This window comes from Hypanus sabinus, chromosome 5 (assembly GCF_030144855.1).
Source record: "Hypanus sabinus isolate sHypSab1 chromosome 5, sHypSab1.hap1, whole genome shotgun sequence".
NCBI classification, from domain to species: domain Eukaryota; kingdom Metazoa; phylum Chordata; class Chondrichthyes; order Myliobatiformes; family Dasyatidae; genus Hypanus; species Hypanus sabinus.
Window position 1 is genome coordinate 145,320,005 of NC_082710.1, and position 20,795 is coordinate 145,340,799.

At 44.6% G+C, this 20,795-nt stretch overlaps 1 protein-coding gene across 2 annotated transcripts in view; it reads left to right on the forward strand.

Annotated features, from left to right (window-relative positions):
- itgbl1 (integrin, beta-like 1) overlaps window positions 1-20,795 on the forward strand; it is a 200,058-nt gene that overhangs the window by 117,854 nt on the left and 61,409 nt on the right. For both annotated transcript variants that reach the window (XM_059970527.1, XM_059970526.1), the window contains one exon: window positions 1,041-1,187. In XM_059970527.1, the coding sequence (XP_059826510.1) occupies window positions 1,041-1,187 (147 nt within the window). The remainder of the gene's footprint in view (window positions 1-1,040; window positions 1,188-20,795) is intronic.

Genomic DNA, 20,795 nt, shown 5'->3' on the forward strand with positions numbered 1-20,795 from the left:
CTCAGCTCTGTGCTTCTTCCAGTTACTTCTGTCAGATACCCTGTTCACCCTGAAGTGAGAAACTTGCAGCAATGCTGCAGGTGGGTTGCATCAGATAAGCAGCCTTCACCTGGAAAACGTAAATTAAACATAAATATTTACGATAAAGAGCAGAATTAGAACAAAACAGAGCCATGCAGCATGGAAACAGGCCCTTTGGCCCAGGTCTGGCCCAGGTGCCCACTGGGGGCATAGAACAGGGAAGGGGCAACACTAGCGGGGGGGGGGGGAAGGGTCCAACAAGATAACTGGCTGCCCTTTCCACTATGTAGGGAAAGCTGAACCCATTGTCTGCCTCAGAGCAAATATGAAAGAGTCCCAGATTTTGCATAGAAATTTGCATTTGTCCATTAGTGTGGAAAGTAGGGTTCAACAAAGTTTCTTGTTTGCACGAAGCTGACAGAGTAAACAGCTTATGTGGTCATAGTACGTACACCGATAAATGCTGTGGTAAGCACAAAAGACTCAGCATTGTGCAGAGATTGTTGTGTGGTCTGGAGTGGTGCAGAAGGAAATACTGAAGTAATAATAATGGAAGAACAGAGGTAATATCCTTGTAAATTTTCTCTTTTCAACCTTTGATTGAAAGACCGCAGAGAAAACTTACGAGGATGTTGCCGGGACTTAAGGACCTGTGTTATAGGGAAAGGTTGAGTAGGTTAGGACTTTATTCCCTAGGGAGAAGGAGAGTGAGGGTAGATTTGATGGAGGAATAGAAAATTATGAGGGATATAGACAGGGTAAATGCAAGCAGGCTTTTCCACTGAGATTGGGTGAGACTAGAGCTAGAGGTCATGGGGTTAGGGGTTAAGGGTGAAAGGTAAAATATTTAAAGGCAACATGGAGGGGTGTGGAGGGCAGGTTAATGAGAGAAGGCAGAAATACAGTTCATCAGGGATTTGATGTCTTTTCTATACTGTAGTTCTCTACGAGTCAGTGACTCTATGAGGTGGAGTTAAGATACAATGAATGCTCTTTGGTCTTTCCTCTTTTCACTAAAGGCCACGGACAATGCAACTGTGGAAGGTGTAACTGCAAGGAGGGCTGGACTGGCCAAACGTGTGACCATCCCGTCTCCTGCCCCCTCTCTCCTGAGGAAAGCACAAAAAAATGCCGCGGGAAGTCTACGTTGCCCTGTTCAGGCAGAGGTAGGTGACTGCTCTTTTAGTTTGCTGATGCAGTGAATTTTTACCAAATGTTAGACTTACCCAGTTCACTGATTCAGCTCCAGCTGGTGCTTTGTTCAACTTCAAGACCATCCTTTGGGAAAGCTGTCAGGGAAAGGTCTGGATGAAGTTTACTGGGCCAGTTGTGAATGAGTTCCAAGGGGAGATGGGGGGATGCAACTGTTCTCCCTCGGATGGAAATGGTTAACGTGAGATTCAATGACAGTGTTCAAACTTTCAAACTGTTCTGATGGAATGAACTAAGCAAAACTGTGTCCTGGAGTAGGGTCCATGGGGAACTTCTGTTTAATTATGGCAAGAGAGGGGAAGTTTAAAAAAGATGTGCAGGGCAAGTTTTTTACACCAAAAATGGTGTATTACTGCCCATTATGCAGCTGGCGTTTAGGGCAGCAATGAAGGTCCTCCATCTCTGGAGTGTTCAGGGCTTCCTTCATCGTGTCAGTAGCTTCCTTTCAGTTTTCACTATTGTCAGTCATACAAGTCCCGGGAGGAGACTCAGGAATACTGTCACATGCAGGTATGGGAGGATTCTTCACTGCTGTTTCTGTAACAGTTTTGTTTTGCCAATTAGGGTTGTTAGCCTTGAGCTGAATTCCTGTACCTGGGGGACTGGTGGACCACTCTTAGACTGGCCTCTGCTCTTTGAGCTCTTTGGCATGGGTGACCCTACCAAGAGCCAAAGCATAAAGCCCTGACTCCGGCCAACATAGCTCTCTGGGTCATTGAGGCACGCAAGCCTCCAATCCACGGCAAGGTTGTGGTCCTCTCGGAGGACCAAGAGTGGTGGATGCTGGATATCGGCTGCCAGGGGCAGTGGTGGACGCAGATACATTAGTGGCGTTTGAGAAGCAGTTACACAGACATGTGACTATGCCGGGAATGGAGGGGCGTGGATCATATAGAGGCAGGAATGATTTAGTTTGATTTGACATCATGTTCGACACAAGCGTGATGGGCCAAAGGGCCTGTACCTGTGCTGTACTGTTCTATGTTTGATGCTCAGAAGGCAGAGTGAAGGGGGTCAACAGAAGAACCAGAGAGGCGAGGAGGAGAAATGGTTTTGCAGTAATGTTTGTGATCTGGAAGATGAAAGGTGATTGGAAAAAAGATTCCTTGAGAACATTTTAAAACCAAATAGGATAAATAATCAAAAGGGATAAAGGTGCAGAGATGAGGGGAAAGGGGTGAGGGGTCAGCGGGATAGACTGGAGACTTTTCCCAAGAGACTTGAATGTCCTCTTACCCTGCTGTAGTGTTTTCTGATTCCCAACCTGTCTGGCACTGCTCTGGAAAAAGCATTGGAAGATTAGCCCCAGAGCTGGAACAAACAGTTTGCCAGAGTCAGTGCATTCCCTGAGGAGTTCTCATCCACCAGTGCCAAAGCAAATATGTGGAAATCAAACATTTGCCCACTTTGTTTTGTTAAATTGCTCTGCTCGCTGTTCAGGAAGCAGCATGTCATTATGTTTGGAAATATCTGGGTGAATTGGAAGCCTTGACAAGCGAGTAATTATCGAGCCAAGTATCTCAGAGAGAGAAGAGAGTGAGAAAGAGAGTGAGGTGGAGAGAGGGCAGTCTGCATGCTGGCAGAAATGGTGATCTCTAGGCAGTAAGTTTACTTCAAGAATCTGACAGCATTAAGGTGCGTGCAAGAGACATATTTTCACCCTGGTCTGGTTTGTATCTGCTGCCCAAATACTTCCTGGTGTGACATACACAAAATGCTGGAAGATCTCAGTATGTCAAGCAGTGTCTATGAAAGAGAATAAAGAGTCAAGGTCCTGATGAAGAATCTTAGACAGAAACATTGGCTTATTATTCCCCTCCACAGAGGCAGCCTGACCCTCTGAGTTCCCCCAGCATCCGACCGTTGTCTTCAGGTGGCTGGATCCCAGGCTCTGGAATTCTCTCCTTAATCCTCACACATTCCTTCCCTCCTTTCTTATATCAAATACTGAGAAAGGATTTGCAGATAATGAGTGTGTATTCTCAGAGGATGAGCACCATCATTATAGTTGCATGTACAAGTTACAAAGTCATTAAAAAGTACAACACAGAAACAGGCCTCTTGGCCCATGTAGTGCATGCCAAACCATTTAAACTGCCTACTTCCATCAACCTGCAGTGGGATGATGGCCCTCCATATCCCTACAGTTGATGTACCTATCCAAACTTCTCTTAAACATTGAAATCGAGCTCGTATGCATCACTTGCACTGGCAGCTCATTCCACACTCTCATGACCCTCTGAAAATAGTTTCCCATTTTATTCCCCTTAAACTTTTCACCTTTCACTTTTAACCCATGATCTCTAGTTGCAGTCCCACCCAGCCTCAGTGGAAATGGTCTGCTTGTATTTACCCTATCTATACCACTCATATTTTTGTATACCTATATCAAATCTCCTCTCAATCTTCTACGTTCCAAGGAATAACCTATTCATCTTTCCACATAACCCAGTTCCTCCAGACCTGGCAACATCCTTGTAAATTTTTGCTGTACTTTTTCAACCTTATTTACATCTTTCCTATAGGTAGGTGACCAAAACTACACACAGTGCTCCAAATTGGGCCTCACCAATGTCCAACACAACTTCAAAATAACATTCCATCTCCTGTACTCAGTACTTTGATTTATGAAGGCTAATGTGCCAAAATCTTTCATTATGACCCTATCAGCCACTTTCAATGAATTATGAACCTGTATTCCCAGATCCCTTTGTTCTATCACACTCCTCAGTGTCCTACCGTTCACTGTGTAAAACCTACCCTGGTTGGTCCTACCAAAATACAACACCTCACACTTGTCTGCATTAAATTCCATTTGCCATTTTTCAGCCCATTTTTCCAACTGGTCCAGTTCCCACTGCAAGCAATGATAAACCGCTTTGCTGTCCACAACACCCCTAATCTTCAGACAGACAGACATACAGTCATACTTTATTGATCCCGAGGGAAATTGGGTTTCGTTACAGTCGCACCAACCAAGAATAGTGAAGAAATATAGCAATATAAAACCACAAATAAATAAATAATAATAAGTTAATCATGCCAAGTGGAAATAGGTCCAGGACCAGCCTATTGGCTCAGGGTGTCTGACACTCTGAGGGAGGAGTTGTAAAGTTTGATGGCCACAGGCAGGAATGACTTCCTATGATGCTCAGTGTTATATCTCGGTGGAATGAGTCTCTGGCTGAATGTACTCCTGTGCCTAACCAGTACGTTATGGCGTGGATGGGAGTCATTGTCAAAGATGACATGCAACTTGGACAGCATCCTTTTTTCAGACAGCACCGTCAGAGAGTCCAGTTCCACCCCCACAACATCACTGGCCTTACGAATGAGTTTGTTGATCCTGTTGGTGTCTGCTACCCTCAGTCTGCTGCCCCAGCACACAACAGCAAACATGATAGCACTGGCCACCACAGCCTCGTAGAACATCCTCAGCATCATCCGGCAGATGTTAAAGGACCTCAGTCTCCTCAGGAAATAGAGATGACTCTGACCCTTCTTGTAGACAGCCTCAGTGTTCTTTGACCAGTCCAGTTTATTGTCAATTCATTTCCCCAGGTATTTGTAATCCTCCACCATGTCCACACTGACCCCTTGGATGGAAACGGGGGTCACCAGTGCCTTAGCCCTCCTCAGGTCCACCACCAACTCCTTAGTCTTTTTCACATTAAGCTGCAGATGATTCTGCTCGCACCATGTGACAAAGTTTCCCACCGTAGTCCTGTACTCAGCCTCATCTCCCCTGCTGATGCATCCAACTATGGCAGAGTCATCAGAAAACTTCTGAAGATGGCAAGACTCTGTGTTGTAGTTGAAGTCAGAGGTGTAGATGGTGAAGAGACAGTGAGACAGGACAGTCCCCTGTGGAGCCCCAGTGCTGCTGACCACCCTGTCTGACACACAGTGTTGCAAGCGCAGGTACTGTGATCTGCCAGTCAGGTAATCAATAATCCATGGCACCAGGGAAGCATCTCAGTGTCATCCGCAACTTTACTGATCCAGTTAACCACTTTATCACCCAAATCATTGATATAGATGACAAACAGCAACAGACCCAGCACGGATCACTGCAGCACACCACTGGTCACGGGCCTCCAGTCGGAGATGCAACCATCTACTACCACCCTCTGGCTTGTCCCACAAGACCAACATCTAATCCAATTTACTATCTCATCTTAATTGCGAGTGACTGAATCTTCTTGACCAACTTCCCATGTGGGATCTTGTCAAATGCCTCTCTGAAGTCCACGTAGCCAACATCCACAGCCTTGCCTTCATCAACCTTCCTGGTAATCTCCTCGAAAAACTCTGTAAGATTGGTCAGACACAACCTACCACGCATGAAGCCAATATTGGGTAAGTCAAGAAGCCATACAAGGATGACTGTTACACTGAAAACGAGCGTTTGCGATTGCACTGCCAATTTGAATCAAACAGGAGCATGAAGCATTCTGTGGCCACACTATGTCGGTGACTGTAGGGTGGGGGTCAGGGCAGGAAGGGTGGTGGGTGCAGAGATCAGGAGAGGTGGAATGAGAAAGCAAGCCTTTCCATATCAAGAGACATTCAAGTTCATGTGTAGTTTGTCACTTTGATAACATGCCATATCCTCTGAGAAAGGAGAGATGCTGCTGTCCCTGCTTCCAGTCTGCATCAACTGCAGGGCCCAGAATCGAACCAGAAGATCCAAGAGGGTCTAGAACAGGGGTCAGCAACCTTTACCACTGAAAGAGCCACTTGGACCCGTTTCCCACAGAAAAGAAAACACTGGGAGCCGCAAAACCCGTTTGACATTTAAAATGAAATAACACTGCATACAACGTTTTGTTTTGCCTTTATGCTATGTATAAACAAACTATAATGTGTTGCATTTATGAAATTGATGAACTCCTGCAGAGAAAACGAAATTACATTTCTGCATGCAACAAAAACATTTTGACCTCCGAAAAAAAGACGTTGGGTTGAAGGTTACTTTTAAGTAAAATACTCGACGTCTATTTGAGTCCTTCTTGTATTTATGAAAAACGCCAAACTTAAATTTGCCGCCAGCAGCAAACCAAAAATAACGTCAGCCAGCTGTCAACCTGAAAAATAAAAGGACTATTTCACTGAACAATGAAAACATATGAATATACGTTAAATAATAGGCAATTAAAATATTTATCATCCTTGTTCAGGTTGACTCACACCTGACAATGCAGTCGTATTCAGTAGGGATGGATCGATGCTTAGGGAAGGATAATGAACTCTCTGAACTCACAGAAGCGTTTCCCAAACGATGTTTGCATTGCGATGATTGCAGAATGTAAATACTCCGAATTTATCATGTCGTGACCTTGTTTGAACTCTCTCAAATTGGGGAAGTGAGACAATGTGCCTTTCTGTAAATCTCTGGCAAGCACTGTCAACTTGCGCTCGAATGCCAAAACATCCTCCAACATGTGCAGGGCTGTACGTCCTTACCCCGTTGAAGAGCTGTGTTCAGCGTGTTCAGGTGCGCTGTCATGTCTACCATGAAGTGTAGCTTTTCTAGCCACTCTGGCTGTTCCAGCTCAGGAAAGGTGAGCCCTTTGCTGCCCAGGAATGTTTTCACTTCTTCCAGACACGCGACAAAGCGTTTCAGCACCTCCGCTCTGGACAGCCAGCGATAAAAACACGTTGTAGCGGTGTGCTACAAGCAGTCAGTAAACTGCAGTCAAAGATAGCTTTATTTGAACTAAACAGCCTTGCTTTTAAGCCTCCCTCAACCCGCCCCCCATGGGCGCGGATGCTGCAAAAGACACGTACTCACAAACCCCTGTAGGCTATCTCCCTTAGCCTGAACGCTGGCTAATTGTGAGCCGGTTCGGATGTGTCAGGAAATGGGTCGCCCGCCACAACGTCTTATTTAGATTGTTCAAGATCACAATAATCTTCAAATTTAGATTTACATTTCAAAAACTAACAAACTAACATAAAATACATTTTAATTAAATACTGACCATGTAGCGGTGTGCTACACGCAGCGCTAAAATTACGACACGGAGTCGGTAACTGCAGTCGAAGGAAAAAACTTTATTCGAAATCTTCAGCCTCACTTTTAAGCCTCCCTCAACCTGCCTCCCATGGCGCAGAGGCTCCAAAGCTCTGTGCTCGCAAACCCCCGTAGGCTATCTAATTGTGAGTCGGTTCGGATGTGCCAGGAAAAGGGTCGCCACAACCAATTATTTCCCAAAGCAACAGGGAGCCACAGCACAGACGTAAAAGAGCCACATGTGGCTCCGGAGCCGCGGGTTGCCGACCCCCGGTCTAGAAGGAGCAAAGGGTGGAGAGAGGAGGAGGGAATTAGGACAGTTCAAAAATTCAGGCCGAGGCAGCTGTAGGTGATGGAGAGTTTGGACTCGGGACATGACAGGAAAAAATCATTAAAATGTGACCTTCAGGTCAATTCTGGGCACAGAAAGGAAGAAGGAATAAGGGATAGTTCCAGAACTCAGGCTCAGAAGCTGCCAGTGATGGAGCGATGAGACTCAGGCCAGGGCAGGAAGTCAGAACTAGAAGAGTCAATAAAATGTGACCTTCAGGTCGATTCTGGCCACAGAGAGGAGGCAAAGTCTCAAGCCCCATCCAACTGTGCAGCTGCAGTGGAAAACCAGGTTAAACCTTGTGCTCAAATGGTATTTCATGAAAACAGATGGCAGCTGAAGTTATTACTGGGAAGCACGTTAACCTGCTCTTTACAACATCTGATGCTTCACTAATTTGCTTGGGTGATGTAATTCAAAATTAGATAGAAAGCCAAGATGTGACAGTGACTCCAGGCTAAAGATAATATGGAGTGTGTGTGTGTGAGAGAGAGAGGGAGAGAGAAATAGCATGCATGCATGTAAGCAAAGGGCACTTATGCACGTGTCTGCCTGAGAACGCGTGTGCATGAACGTGTGCATGAACCCAACTATTTGCATGCATATGTGTGCACAGTCATGTTATTGGTCGAATGAGAATGTTGAGAGGATTGAGGGCCAGCATGTGGCTGGACAAAGAATTCCTCTGTTGCTCTGTCCAATAGTGGAGATGCCTTATACTTTACATAGAATGTTCATCACAGAAGCAGGCCATTCTGTCCCTCTGCTCTGTCCCAGCCACACCCTAACCCTCTCCATCTCTCTAATCATCATCCTCTATCCCGTTCAAGTTTCAAGTCCATTGTCTGGGACATACGTACCCAGGCTGTAAATGTTATAAAAAAGAATGAATGCAACAGTAGGAGGGTACATTACAAACACGACATCATAAATTACACAACCAAATTAACATAAGTTAAACATAACTCACACAACAAAGTAAACAAGAATAGACTTGCTGTCATTAGTTCAAGTTGGAGGATATATAGTTTGAGGTAGAATTAGGGATTTCCAGGCCAGTTCAAGAATCTGATGGCCGAGATGAAGATGCTGTTGAACCTTGGGGCATGGGTCTGGAGGCTGCTGTCCGAAGGCAACATCGAGAAATCGGAAAGGCCCAGGTGATCTTTCCTCAGACATTGCCTCTTGTAGGTGGCGAGCTGTGTTCATGATGAAACTGTCTGACTCCACCACTCACTCTGGCCTCATGTATTCCTGTGGAGTTCCCACACCGGGCTGTGATTCAACCAGTCAGAATGCTCTCCACTGTACACTGGTAGAAGTTTGTAGGTGTGTCTGTCCCCCGACTCCTAACTTCACCTTAAACTGATCCCTGTTCATCAACTCCACCCCAACCTGTGGGAATTGTCTTCTACTGTCTGGCAGAATTCCTGAATGATTTTATGAGTGACTGCTTCCCTACTGGCCCAAGGTTCGAAAGTTACCATGTGTCCTGATGCAGGGTTTCCACCGGAAATGCTGACAATTTCCCTCCTTTCACAGGTACTTTAGTTTCTTTAGCAGGTTGTGTGTGCTGTACAAGGTATGAGTGGATCATATTCTGAGGCACTGTGCACAGCGAACGAACTCCAGTCCAGTAAAGTGATCAACAGCAAGTGCTGGTCTGCTGTGTGAGAGATGGCAGGATGGGGGAGATGGAAAGGGGTGGGAGGAAGCTGAGGCAGAAACATAGAAATGTGTAAAATAGCCACAGGACCAGGCCATGCAGGTCTTTCCCACCATTTAGCCCCACTGTAGTTGATGACCCACTTCAGTGCCTGTTCCCACCTTCTCCCCATATTCCCCCATCCCTTTGGCAGGGAGAATAAATATTGCCATAGAGCAGTGAACCAGGCCTTTCAGCCCAATGGATCCATGCAGGCCATCAATATAATATCGTTCTATTCTCCTCACATTCCCACCAACACCAAGGACAATTATTGGTATTGTCTACTGTTGCCACATACAGTGAAAAGCCTTTGTTTGCCTGCCATTTTGAAAGATCATGCCATACACAAGTATATTGAGGTAACAAAAAGGAAAAAGAATGCAGACTCTTGTGTCAAAGAGAAAGTGCAATGCATTCAACAGATAAAATGCAATGGTCAAATGAGCTAGGTTGAGAGATCAACAATTCATGCTTAGTGCATAAGTGGTCAAGAGCATGGTAACAGTGGGATAGAAGCTGTTCTCGAATCTGTTGACACGCGTTCTCAGGGTTTTGTGCCTTCTGCTCAACAGAAGAGGGGAGAAGAGGGAATGCCCAGGGTGGGTGCTGTCCTAGATTCCACTGGCTGCTTTCCTGAGGCTGCGGAAAGTGTAGACAATATCGACAGAGGGGAGGCCTGGGCTGAGATCACAGCTCTCTGCAATTTCTTGCAGTCTTGGACACACCAAACCATGACGCATCTGGAGAGGAAAGTAAATCTCAATAAAAGTTGATGAAGGTCAGTGGGGGCATGCTAAGTTTCCTTATCCTTCTGAGGAATTAGAGGCAGTCATGAGGTTACTTGTCCATAGTGCTTACATGGATCAGCGCAAGTTGTTATTGATATTTATACCTAGGCACTTGAAGGTTGGAAATATTACCCTGTATGTCTTAGGGATGGGGAAATCAAGAGCACCTGGAGGAAACCCATGCAGGCACGGGGAGAATGTGGAAACTCATACACTCACCTCCCGCCAGAGGTCAGGATTGAATCTGGGCTTCTGCCACTGTGAGGTAGTGGCTCCACCTGCTGTGCCACTGTGTCACACACCACCTCCTTCCTGAATCTATGCAACGACTTTGTTCCCTCCCCGCCTTCTGTGTTGGAGAATTTCACAGGTTCACCACAAGGACAGCATCAGCCATGAAAGGGCCGAGCAGAGTGGCTCGGAAACGGATTAGAATTTGTGTGCAAGCTGATTTTTGACCTGTGACCTGACCTTTCCTGGCTCCCACTTTTGCAGGCATCAGTTCTCCGAGAGCTCCCGTACACTGTAATTACCCAGGTTATTCTCCAGCAGTCTCTCATAACGCACACTGGATGCAAAGTGTAAAGATTGTAATTTTTGTTTTCATCTGCCTCCGTGGGTAGTTGGCTGCTGGTTTGAAGGAGACAAGCTACAAATCTGCAAGACAAAAAGAAGGATACACTTTCAGTGGATAAATACCATGTTGCTGGGGTATCTGTGGGCTGTAATAATCACGTACCATCTTCAATCTCCAAGGAAGCAGGGCTCAGAGAGCAGAGGATGAGTCACCTCAACCAGTACCCTGCTGTGACTCTTCAGTAACAACCTCCTGTCTCAGTCTGAGGCGGGGAACAGGGCATTGGTCACAAAGTATGGAGCAGGCTGAACTGTTCCAGTGAGATTATAAACACAAGAGATGGAAATCTTGATAAATCCATGCAAAATGCTGGAGGACCCTGTTCGGTAAGGCATGGCCTGCCTTTGTACTCCACCTCAATCTGATGCCTGCCTCCTGTGGACAGCTGGGTTGGGGGGTGCACAGCAGGATCCCACCACAGCAAAGCAAACCTGTCAAGATCTTGGGGGGAACTGGGATAAATATAAACCAGGGCATAAGAATTTAAGGAATAGGCCACTCGATTCCTTGGTGCTGTTCTCCCTTTTAATAAGGTTCTGACTGAACTTTTCCCTCAGCACCATTCCCATGCACTTACTCAAATCTCTTCATTCTCTTAATAAAGGGTTCCTTTACACTAAGAGAACTTGAACAGAGGCCAATCAGTGATCGGAAGAGTGAGGAGACGTAGCTCACTCTGGTTTGCCGATTGAATACTTAAGGTATTAGTTCACGGCAGTTCCGTTTTTGAACAGTGGCCAATCAGTGATCAGGATTGATTGGCAAGAGCAAATGAAAATAATGCATGGAAAAGTGGAGTGGTCGTTGTTGGAGTGGACAGTGTTAGAGTGCTTATTTGAGGCTTTAGCTCTTTGAGGCTTCAGTGAGGAGAGGCTTGAGTGAGAGAATGCAAAGAAGTTGTAGGTAGATTTTTTTCCAGTTTATTATTGTTTCCTTCTTTATATTTGCACTTTTGGTGCATGGTCTAGTGGATAAAGCATCGGTCTAGTGATCTGAAGGTCACTGGTTCGAGTCTCAGCTGAGGCAGTGTGTTGTGTCCTTGAGTAAGGCACTTAACAATACATTGCTCTGTGACACCGGGGCCAAGCTGCATGGGTCCTAGTGCCACTCCCTTGGACAATATCGGTGGCGTGGAGAGGGGAAGGTTTGCATCTTGGGCAACTGCCAGTCTCCCATACAAGCCTGCCTAGGCCTGCGCCCTGGAAATCTTCCAAGGCGCAAATCCATGGTCTCACGAGATTAATGGATGCCTATAGAATCGTCGGGATGCTAGGCAGGATAGTGAGAGCTTCTATGCAGCTTCTAAAACTCTGCTTTAAGGAGCTGAAGATGGAAGTGGATGAACTCCAGACCATCTGGAAGGCTGAAGGGGCAATAGATAGGAAATATAAAGAGATAGTTATATCCAAGGTACAGGACAGAGGAGAATGGGTATCAATAAGGGGAAGAGGCTTTAACAGCCAGTGCAGAATACCCCACCACAAAAGGTACACCACTTTGGATACTGTTGGGGGATGACCTAGCAGAGGGAAGTCACACAGTCATATCTCTGGTCCTGAGTCTGGCTTTGTGAGTTAGAAGGGAAGAGGGGAGACGAGGTGAGCTGTGGTGATGAGGGATTTGTTAGTTAAGGGAACAGAAAGGAGGTTCTGTGGGTGAGAACACAATTTCCAGATAGTATGCTACCTCATGGGTGCCAGGGTCCACGGCATCTCGGATTGAATCCTTAGCACTTCCAAGTGGGAGGGTGTGTAGTCAGAGATCATGGTTCATGCAGGTACCAATGACATAGGTAGGAAGAGTAACGAGGTTCTGCAAAGTGCGTTCAGGGAGTTAAAGGACAGGACATCCATGGTTGTGATCTCAGGGTTGCTGCTGGTGCCATGTGCAAGTGAGGCCAGAAATAGGAAGATCATACAGTTTAACACGTGGCTAAGAAGTTGGTGCAGGAGGGAGGGCATCAAATTTTTCATTCATCGGGCTTTGTTTCAGTGAAGGTGGGACCTGTACAGAAGAAACGGTTTACACCTGAGAATTGGAGGTGGACAACTGTCCTCGCAGGAAGGTTTGCTAGTGCTATATGGGGGGGGGGGGGCGCACGGTGTTAAACTAGAGTTGTAGGGAGATGGGAGCCAGAGTGCCAGAACAGATAGTGGAGAGGTTGTTTAGACTGATGTTGTTAAGATCTCAGACAAAGTCAAGAGGTAGAACACGGTGGAACTAATGTTCTGAACTGCATGAATTTCAATGCAAGGAGTATCTTGGGAAAGGCTGATGGGCTCAGGGCTTGGATCAACACCTGGAATTATGATATTGTAGCTCTTAGTGAGACTTTGTTGCCGAAGGTACAGGACTGACAGCTCAGTATTCCGAGGTTCTGTCGTTTTAGATGCAACAGAGCAGAAGAGATTAAGGAGTTACTAGTCAGGGAAAGTGTCACTGGTGCTTAGTCAGAACAGACTGGAGAACTCGTCTAGTGAGGCTTAATATGTGGATCTGAGGAATAAGAAAGGTATCACCACATAGCTGGGCTATATCATAGACCACCCAACAGTCTGTGGGATTTGGAAGAACAAAATTGTAGAGAGGTCACAGACTTTTACAAGAAATACAAGTTTATTACAGTAGATGATTTTAACTTTCCACATGTTGACTGGCCTCCTCTGCTGTAAAAGGACTAGATGGGATTGAGTTTGGCAAGTGACTTCAGGAGAGTTCCCTTAATCAGGACATAGAAGTTGCAATGGAAGAGTGTGCATTACTTGATCTCCTATGAGGGAATGATTCAGAGTAGGTGACAGAAGTTTGTGTAACACTTTGCAATTAATGATCATAATGCTGTTAACTTCAAAGTAAATATGGAAAATGATCAGTCTGGCCTGCGGGTTCTAAATTGGAGAAAGGCCAAATTTGATGGTATCAGAAAAGATCTGGCAACTGTGGAATGGGAAAGGCAGGTTTCAGGCAAAGGTGTACTTAATAAGTGAGAGGCCTTCAAAAATGAAATTTTGAGAGTGCAAAACTTGTATGTGCCTGTTAGAATAAAAGGTAAAGATAACAAGTTTAGGGAACCTTGATTTTCAAGAGATATTGAGGTGTTGCTTAAAGAATAAAAGGAGGAGCATAGCAGCTATGGGCAAGTAGGAGCAAATTAGTGTCACAGTCCTGACTGTTAATTCCCCATTTTCTCCTAATTCTCTTTGATGCGGCACACCTGGTTTTCATCAAGACTTGCAGAATAAGAACCCCGGCTTTGCACTCACTAGTTGCCAGATCATTGGTTTTGCTTCAGTGCCAAGATTTACATGTGAAACTCTGTCTCTCCGTGTCAAGATAGTATTCTGAGTTCAACTCCAGTTCTGAGTTTTGTCTGCCGCTTCCCTTTCTATGCCTGATAAGTTCTGCCTGCATCCTGCTTTCCTGCACTCCCTCTTGTCTGCTGTTCAACACTCATGCCCATGTCTGCATCCTAACTCAATCTCCATGCATGTGACCTGCGTTTGGGTTCACCTCATTTGTTGCAACAAATTCACTTCAAGACTCTTTACCACAATCTAATTATATTTACAAATAACTCCATACTTGCATTTAGAGAAGCACGGTCTGATTAGGAATAGTCAGGTTGGCTTTGTGAGGAGCAGCTGGTGTCTCATGAGCCGGATTGGAAGTGGCAAAACAAATTGATGAAGGTAGAGCAGTGGATGTGATGTAAATGGCTTCTAGTAGGTGTTTGACAAGATTCCCAATGGTATGCTCATTCAGAAAGTCATGAGACATGGGATCCAGGGAACTCTGGCTGCACGGGTTCAGAATTGGTTTGACCACAGAAGGCAGAGGCTGGGTAGTAGATGGAGCATTTTCTGCCTGGAGATCAGTGATGAGTGATGTTCTGCAGGGATCTGTTCTGGAATCTCTGCTCTATCTGATTCTTAAAGTGATTTAGATGAGGAAGTGTAATGGTGAGTTAGTAAGTTTGCAGATGACACAAAAGTTGACAGTGTGGATAGTGTCAAAGGTTGTTGAAGAATATAATTGATTGTCTGCAGAGCCAGGCTGAGAAGAAAGAGATGGAGTTCATTCTGGAAAACTGTGAAGTGATACACTTTTGGAAGTCGAACTTGAAGGCAGAGTTCAAGGATTCTTAACAGTGTAGTGGAACAGAGGGATCATGGGGTCATAGCCAAAGATCCCTCTAAGTTGCTGCACACATTGATCAAATAATTAAGAAGGTGTATGGTGTGCAGGCCTTCACTAGTTGGTGAACTGAGTTCAAGGGCACAACGTAATGTTGCAACTCTTTAGAACTCTGGTGAGAGTGACATTTAGACATAGAGAGCATCATCAACCCCTCGGTGGTCAGACACAAACTGCCCAGATCCACGCACATCCATCCCATGTTCCACGTCTCCCAACTGAAACCTGTATCTGTCAGCCCTTTGTGCCCTCCTGCTGGACCTCCTCCACCTGCCCGAATCATTGACAATTACCCAGCTTACACCGTCCAGCGAATACTGGATGTGTGCCGCCGAGGCAGGGGTCTCCGTACCCTGGTCGATTGAGAGGGATACGGTCCTGAGGAGCGCACCTGGATTCCCCGCTCCTTCATCTTGGACCCTTCCCTCATCTGAGATTTCCATCGAGACAATCTGGACAAGCCTGGTGGTTCGCCTGGAGGCTCCCGTTGAGGAGGGTGGGGGTGCTGTCACAGTCCTGACCGTTAATTCCCCATTTTCTACGGTACTAATTCCCTTTGATTGTGCCACGGTCCCGACTGTTAATTCCCCATTTTCTCCTCATTTCCTTTGGCGGTGGCACACCTGGTTTTCATCAAGACCTGCAGCATGAAAATGTTTGAGATAAGTTTGTGCCCACTAGTGGCCAGATCGTTGGTTTTACCAGTGTGGTAATTAACGTTTCCCGGCCACTTAGGATTCTGAGTTCTAAGTTTTGCTTCAGTACCAAGATTTACCAGTGCAACTCAGTCTCTCTGAGTCAAGATCAGTTTTCTAAGTTCAACTCCAGTTCTGAGGTTTACCTGTGTAACTCTGTGTCTCTCCGTGTCTTAATAAGGATTCCAAGTTTACCCCAGTACTGTGGTTTACCTGTGTAACTCCGTCTGTCCGTGCTAAGAAAAGCTTTGTCTGCTGCTTCCCTTTCTACGCTCCGTGTCAAGATAAACTCTGCCTGTCTCCTGCTTTCCTGCACTCCCTCCCGTTTGCTATTCAACACTCATGCCCATGTCTGTGTCCTAACTCAATCTCCGTGTCTGTGTCCTGTGTTTGGGTTTGCCTCATTCGTTGCAACAATTAGGTACTTATGGGGCATAAGAAATGTATGAGAACACTTAAGAAAGAAATCAGGAGGGCTGAAGGAGGGCATGATGTTGCTCTAGCAGACAAGTTGAAGGAGAATCCTAAGGGCTTCCAGAGATATGCTAAGATCAAAAGGATCACACGAGGCAGCATTGGTCCTCTGGAAGATCAGAATGGTAATCTATGCGTGGAGCCAAAAGAGATGGGGTGTGATCACAAATGGATATTTCTGCATCTGTATTTACTAGGGAGATGGACACAGAATCTATAGAAGTGAGGCAAAGCAGCAGCGAGGTCATGGGCCCTGTGCTGATGACAGATGAGGAGCTGTTTGCTGTCTTGAGGTAAATTAGGATGGATAAATCCCCTGGGCCTATCAAGGAATTCCCTCGAACCCTGTGGGAGGCAAGTGCAGAAATTGCGCGGGCCCTAGCAGAGATAATTAAATCATCTGTAGTGACAGGTTAGGTACTGGAGGATTGGAGGATAGCTAATGTTGTTCTGCTGTTTAAGAAAGGCTCTAAAAATTAATCAGGAAATTATAGGCCGGAGTGGCTAACATCGGTATTGGGAGAGTTATTGAACAGTGTTCTAACAGACCAGATATATGAACATTTAGGTAGACTTGGACTGATAGGGATAGTCTGCATGCTTCTGTGGATAATGGATCATGTTTAACCAATCTTAAAGAGTTTTTCAAGGAAGTTACCAGGAAAGCTGATGAAGGTAAGGCAGCAGATGTTGTCTACATGGACACTTGACCAGGTCCTGCATGAGAGGTTGGTCAAGAAAGTTCATTTGCTTGGCATTTAAGATGAGGTAGTAGATTGGATTAGACATTTGGAAGAACCCAACGGTAGTAGATGGTTGCTTCTCTGACTGGAGGCTTGTGAATGGTGGAATGCTGTAGGGATCAGCGCTGGGTCTGTTGTTGTTTGTCATCTATATCGATGATCTGGATGATAATGTGGCCAACTGGATCAGCAAATTTGTGGATGACACCAAGACTGGGGTGTAGTGAACAGCCATGAAGATTATCAAAACATCCAGCTGGAAAAATGGCCCTTAAAATAGCAAGTGGAATGTATTGTAGACAAGTGCAAGGTGTTGCACTTCGTTAGGCCCAACAAGGGTAGGTCTTACACAGTGAGTCATAGGGCACTGAGGAGTGCAGTAGAACAAAGGGATCTGGGAATACTATAATTCATTGAAAGTGATGATGCAGGGAGATAGTGTCGTAAAGAAAGCTTTTGGCACATTGGCCTTCATAAATCAAAGCATTGAGTACAGGAGATGGGATGTTATGTTTAAGTTGTATCAAGTCAAGTCAAGTCAAGTCAAGTCACTTTTATTGTCATTTCGACCATAACTGCTGGTACAGTACATAGTAAAAATGAGACAACATTTTTCAGGGCCATGGTGTTACATGATGCAGTACAAAAACTAGACTGAACTACGCAAAAAACAATGCAGAGAGAAAAAAAAACAACTACACTAGACTACAGTCCTACCCAGGACTGCATAAAGTGCACAAAACAGTGCAGGCATTACAATAAATAATAAACAGGATAATAGGGCAGTAAGGTGTCAGTCCAGGCTCTGGGTATTGAGGAGTCTGATGGCTCGGGGGAAAAAACTGTTACATAGTCTGGTCATGAGAGCCCGAATGCTTCGGTGCCTTTTCCCAGATGGCAGGAGAGAGAAGAGTTATATAAGACATAAGAGTTGTATAAGACGATGGTGAGGCATAATTTGGAGTATTGTGTGCAGAGTTGGTCACCTACTACAGGAAAAATGTAAACAAGGTTGAAAGAGTACAGAGGCAATTTACAAGGATGTTGCTGTGACTGGAGGACCTGAATTATAAGGAAAGATTGAATAGGTTATGACTTTATTCCTTGGAATGTAAAAGATTGAGGGGAGATTTGATAGAGTTACACAAAATTATGAGGGGTATAGATAGAGTAAACACAAGCAGGCTTTTTCCACTGTGATTCAGTGGGACAACAACGAAAGGTCATGGGTTAAAGGTAAAAGGTGAACTTTTTTTGGTAATTTTTTTATTGAAGCTCATCAAACAAACATTTCCATAAGATGTATCTCAGACATTGTACATATATATCATATAATCGTATATATCACAAAATCTCCATGAAGTATTTATCTAGGGTATACACTTATAGAAAAGAGCGGAAAGAAAAAACAAGCAAAAGGAAAGAACTATATACAAGTAGGGAGTGATCTTTTTTTTGACAACAGACTCATTGATTTGTGAGAATAAAATCAGGCCTATGAGGCATTATGTAATTAAACCATTTTTCCCAGTATGAATCAAATTGTTCCAGCTTATGGTTAACTGATGCTGTTATCTTCTCCATTTTGTAAATGTCCATTGTAATTTCCATCCATGTATTTAAAGTTGGGCTCTCCTGTGATAACCATTTCCTAGTAAGAGTCTTTTTACCAGCCACCAACAGTATATTCATTAAATATTTATCTCTTTTCAACCATTCTTGAGGTATATATCCAAAACATATGGTCTTACTCTCCAAGGGTATTTCACATTTAAAGATGTCTTGTATGGCATTGTGTATCCCCCCCAATAGTTTTTGATAACAGGGCAGTCCCAAAAAATATGATAATGATCTAAATTTTGATTTTCACAATTTCTCCAGCAAACTGGGAGGTTACTATCATAATGGGATTTCTGAGAGGGTGTAATAAAATATCTTATCAAGTTTTTCCATCCAAACTCCCTCCATTTCTGCGAAAAAAGGTGAAAATTTTAAGGGAAATATGAGGGGAAACTTCTTCACTCAGCGGGTTGTGGAAGTGTGGAACAAGCTGTCAATACAAGTGGTGCATGCAAGCTTGATTTCAATGTTTGAGAAGCTTGGACATGTACATGGATGGCAGGGGTATAGAGGGCTATGGTCCAAGGGCAGGTCGAAGGGGGTAAGCAATTTAAATGGTTTGACACAGAGTAGATGGGCCAAAAGGCCCATTTATGTGCTGTACTTTTCTATGTGACTCTATGAACCCTGAGGAGGCAGTGATCATAATATGATAGAATTCTTCCAGCAGTTTAAGAGGGAGAAGCTAGAATCAGATGTAGCAGTAGAAATGTATCAGTGAAGACAAGGGAATTCCAGAGGCATGAAAGAGGAGCTGGCCAAAGTTGATTGGAAGGGGACACTAGCAGGGATGACAGCAGAACAGCAATGGCTGGAGTCTCTGGGAGGAAAATAATATAGCAGAAGTTGGTGGAAAGTGAGAGGATTGGGAAGGTTTTAAAAACCCACGAAAAGCACTGAGAAAGCAATAAGGAGAGAAAAGATGAAATATGAAGGTAAGCTAGGCAATAATATGAAAGAGGATACCAAAAGTTTTTTTAAATGTATAAAGAGCAAAAGAGAGATGAGAGTGGAAATTGGAGAATATGTACACAATGCTGGAAGAACTCAGCAGGTCAGGCAGCATCCGTGAGAAAAGAGTAGCCAACGTTTTGGGCCGAGACCTCCACATTCCTGATGGAGGGTCTTGGCCCGAAACGTTGGCTACTCTTTTCTCATGGATGCTGGCTGACCTACTGAGTTCTTCCAGCATTGTATATGTATTCTTTGATCCACAGCATCTGCAGTTGTATTTTTGGGAGAGTGGAAATCGAACTGCTAGAAAATGACACTGCAGAGATAGTAATGGGGAACAAAGGAATGTGGATGAACTTAATAAGCATTTTGTATCTGTTTTCACTGTGGAAGACACCAACAGTATTCCAGAAATTCAAGAATCTCAGGGAGCAGAGTAAATGTAATTGCTATTACTAAGGAGAAGATGTTTGGAAAGCTGAAAGATCTGAAGATAGCTAAGTCACTTGGACCAGATGGACTACAGCCCAGTGATCTGAAAGAAATAGCTGAAGAGATTTGGAGGCATTAGTAGAGATCTCTCAAGAACCAATAGATTTTGGAATGTTTCCAGAGCACTGGAAAATTGCAAATGTCATTCCACTCTTTTAGAAGGCAGGGTGGAAAAGACAGGAAATTATACAAGCCAGTTAGCCTGACTTCAATGTTCGGGAAGATGTTGAATTCCATTACTGGGGATGACGTTTCAGGCTACTTGGGAGCAGCATGGTTGGTTTCCTTAATGGAATTTTTTTCCTGACAAATCTGTTAGAATTCTTTTGAGGAAATAACTGTCAACATAGAAAAAAGAGAGTCAGTAGATGTTGTTTACTTCAATTTTCAGAAGACCTTTGACAATGTGCCGCACAAAAGGCTGCTAAACAAGATAAGAGCTCATGGTATTACAGAAAAGATGCTATCATAGATAGAAGGAAGATTGGCTGACTGGCAAAGAGTGGGAATTAAGGGAGCCTTTTCTGGTTGCTGCCAGTGACTAGTAATGTTCTGCATGGACCTCCTCTTTTCCCATCATATGTCAACGACTGGATGACAAATTAATGGCTTCTTGGTCAAGTTTGCAGACAATACAAAGATAGGTGGAGGGGCTGCTAGTATTGAGGAGGTAGAGAAGCTGCAGAAGGACTTAGACAAATTGGGAGAATGGGCAAAGAAGTGACTGATGGAATATATTGTAGGGAGGAGTTTGGTCATGCTCTTTGGTAGAAGGAATAAAGGTGTAGGTTATTTTCTAATGGTGAGAAAATTGAAAAATTAGAGGTGCAATGGGACTTGGGAGTCCTTGCACAAGATTCCCCAGAGGTCAACTTGCAGGCTGAGTCAGCAGCAAGGAAAGCAAATGCAA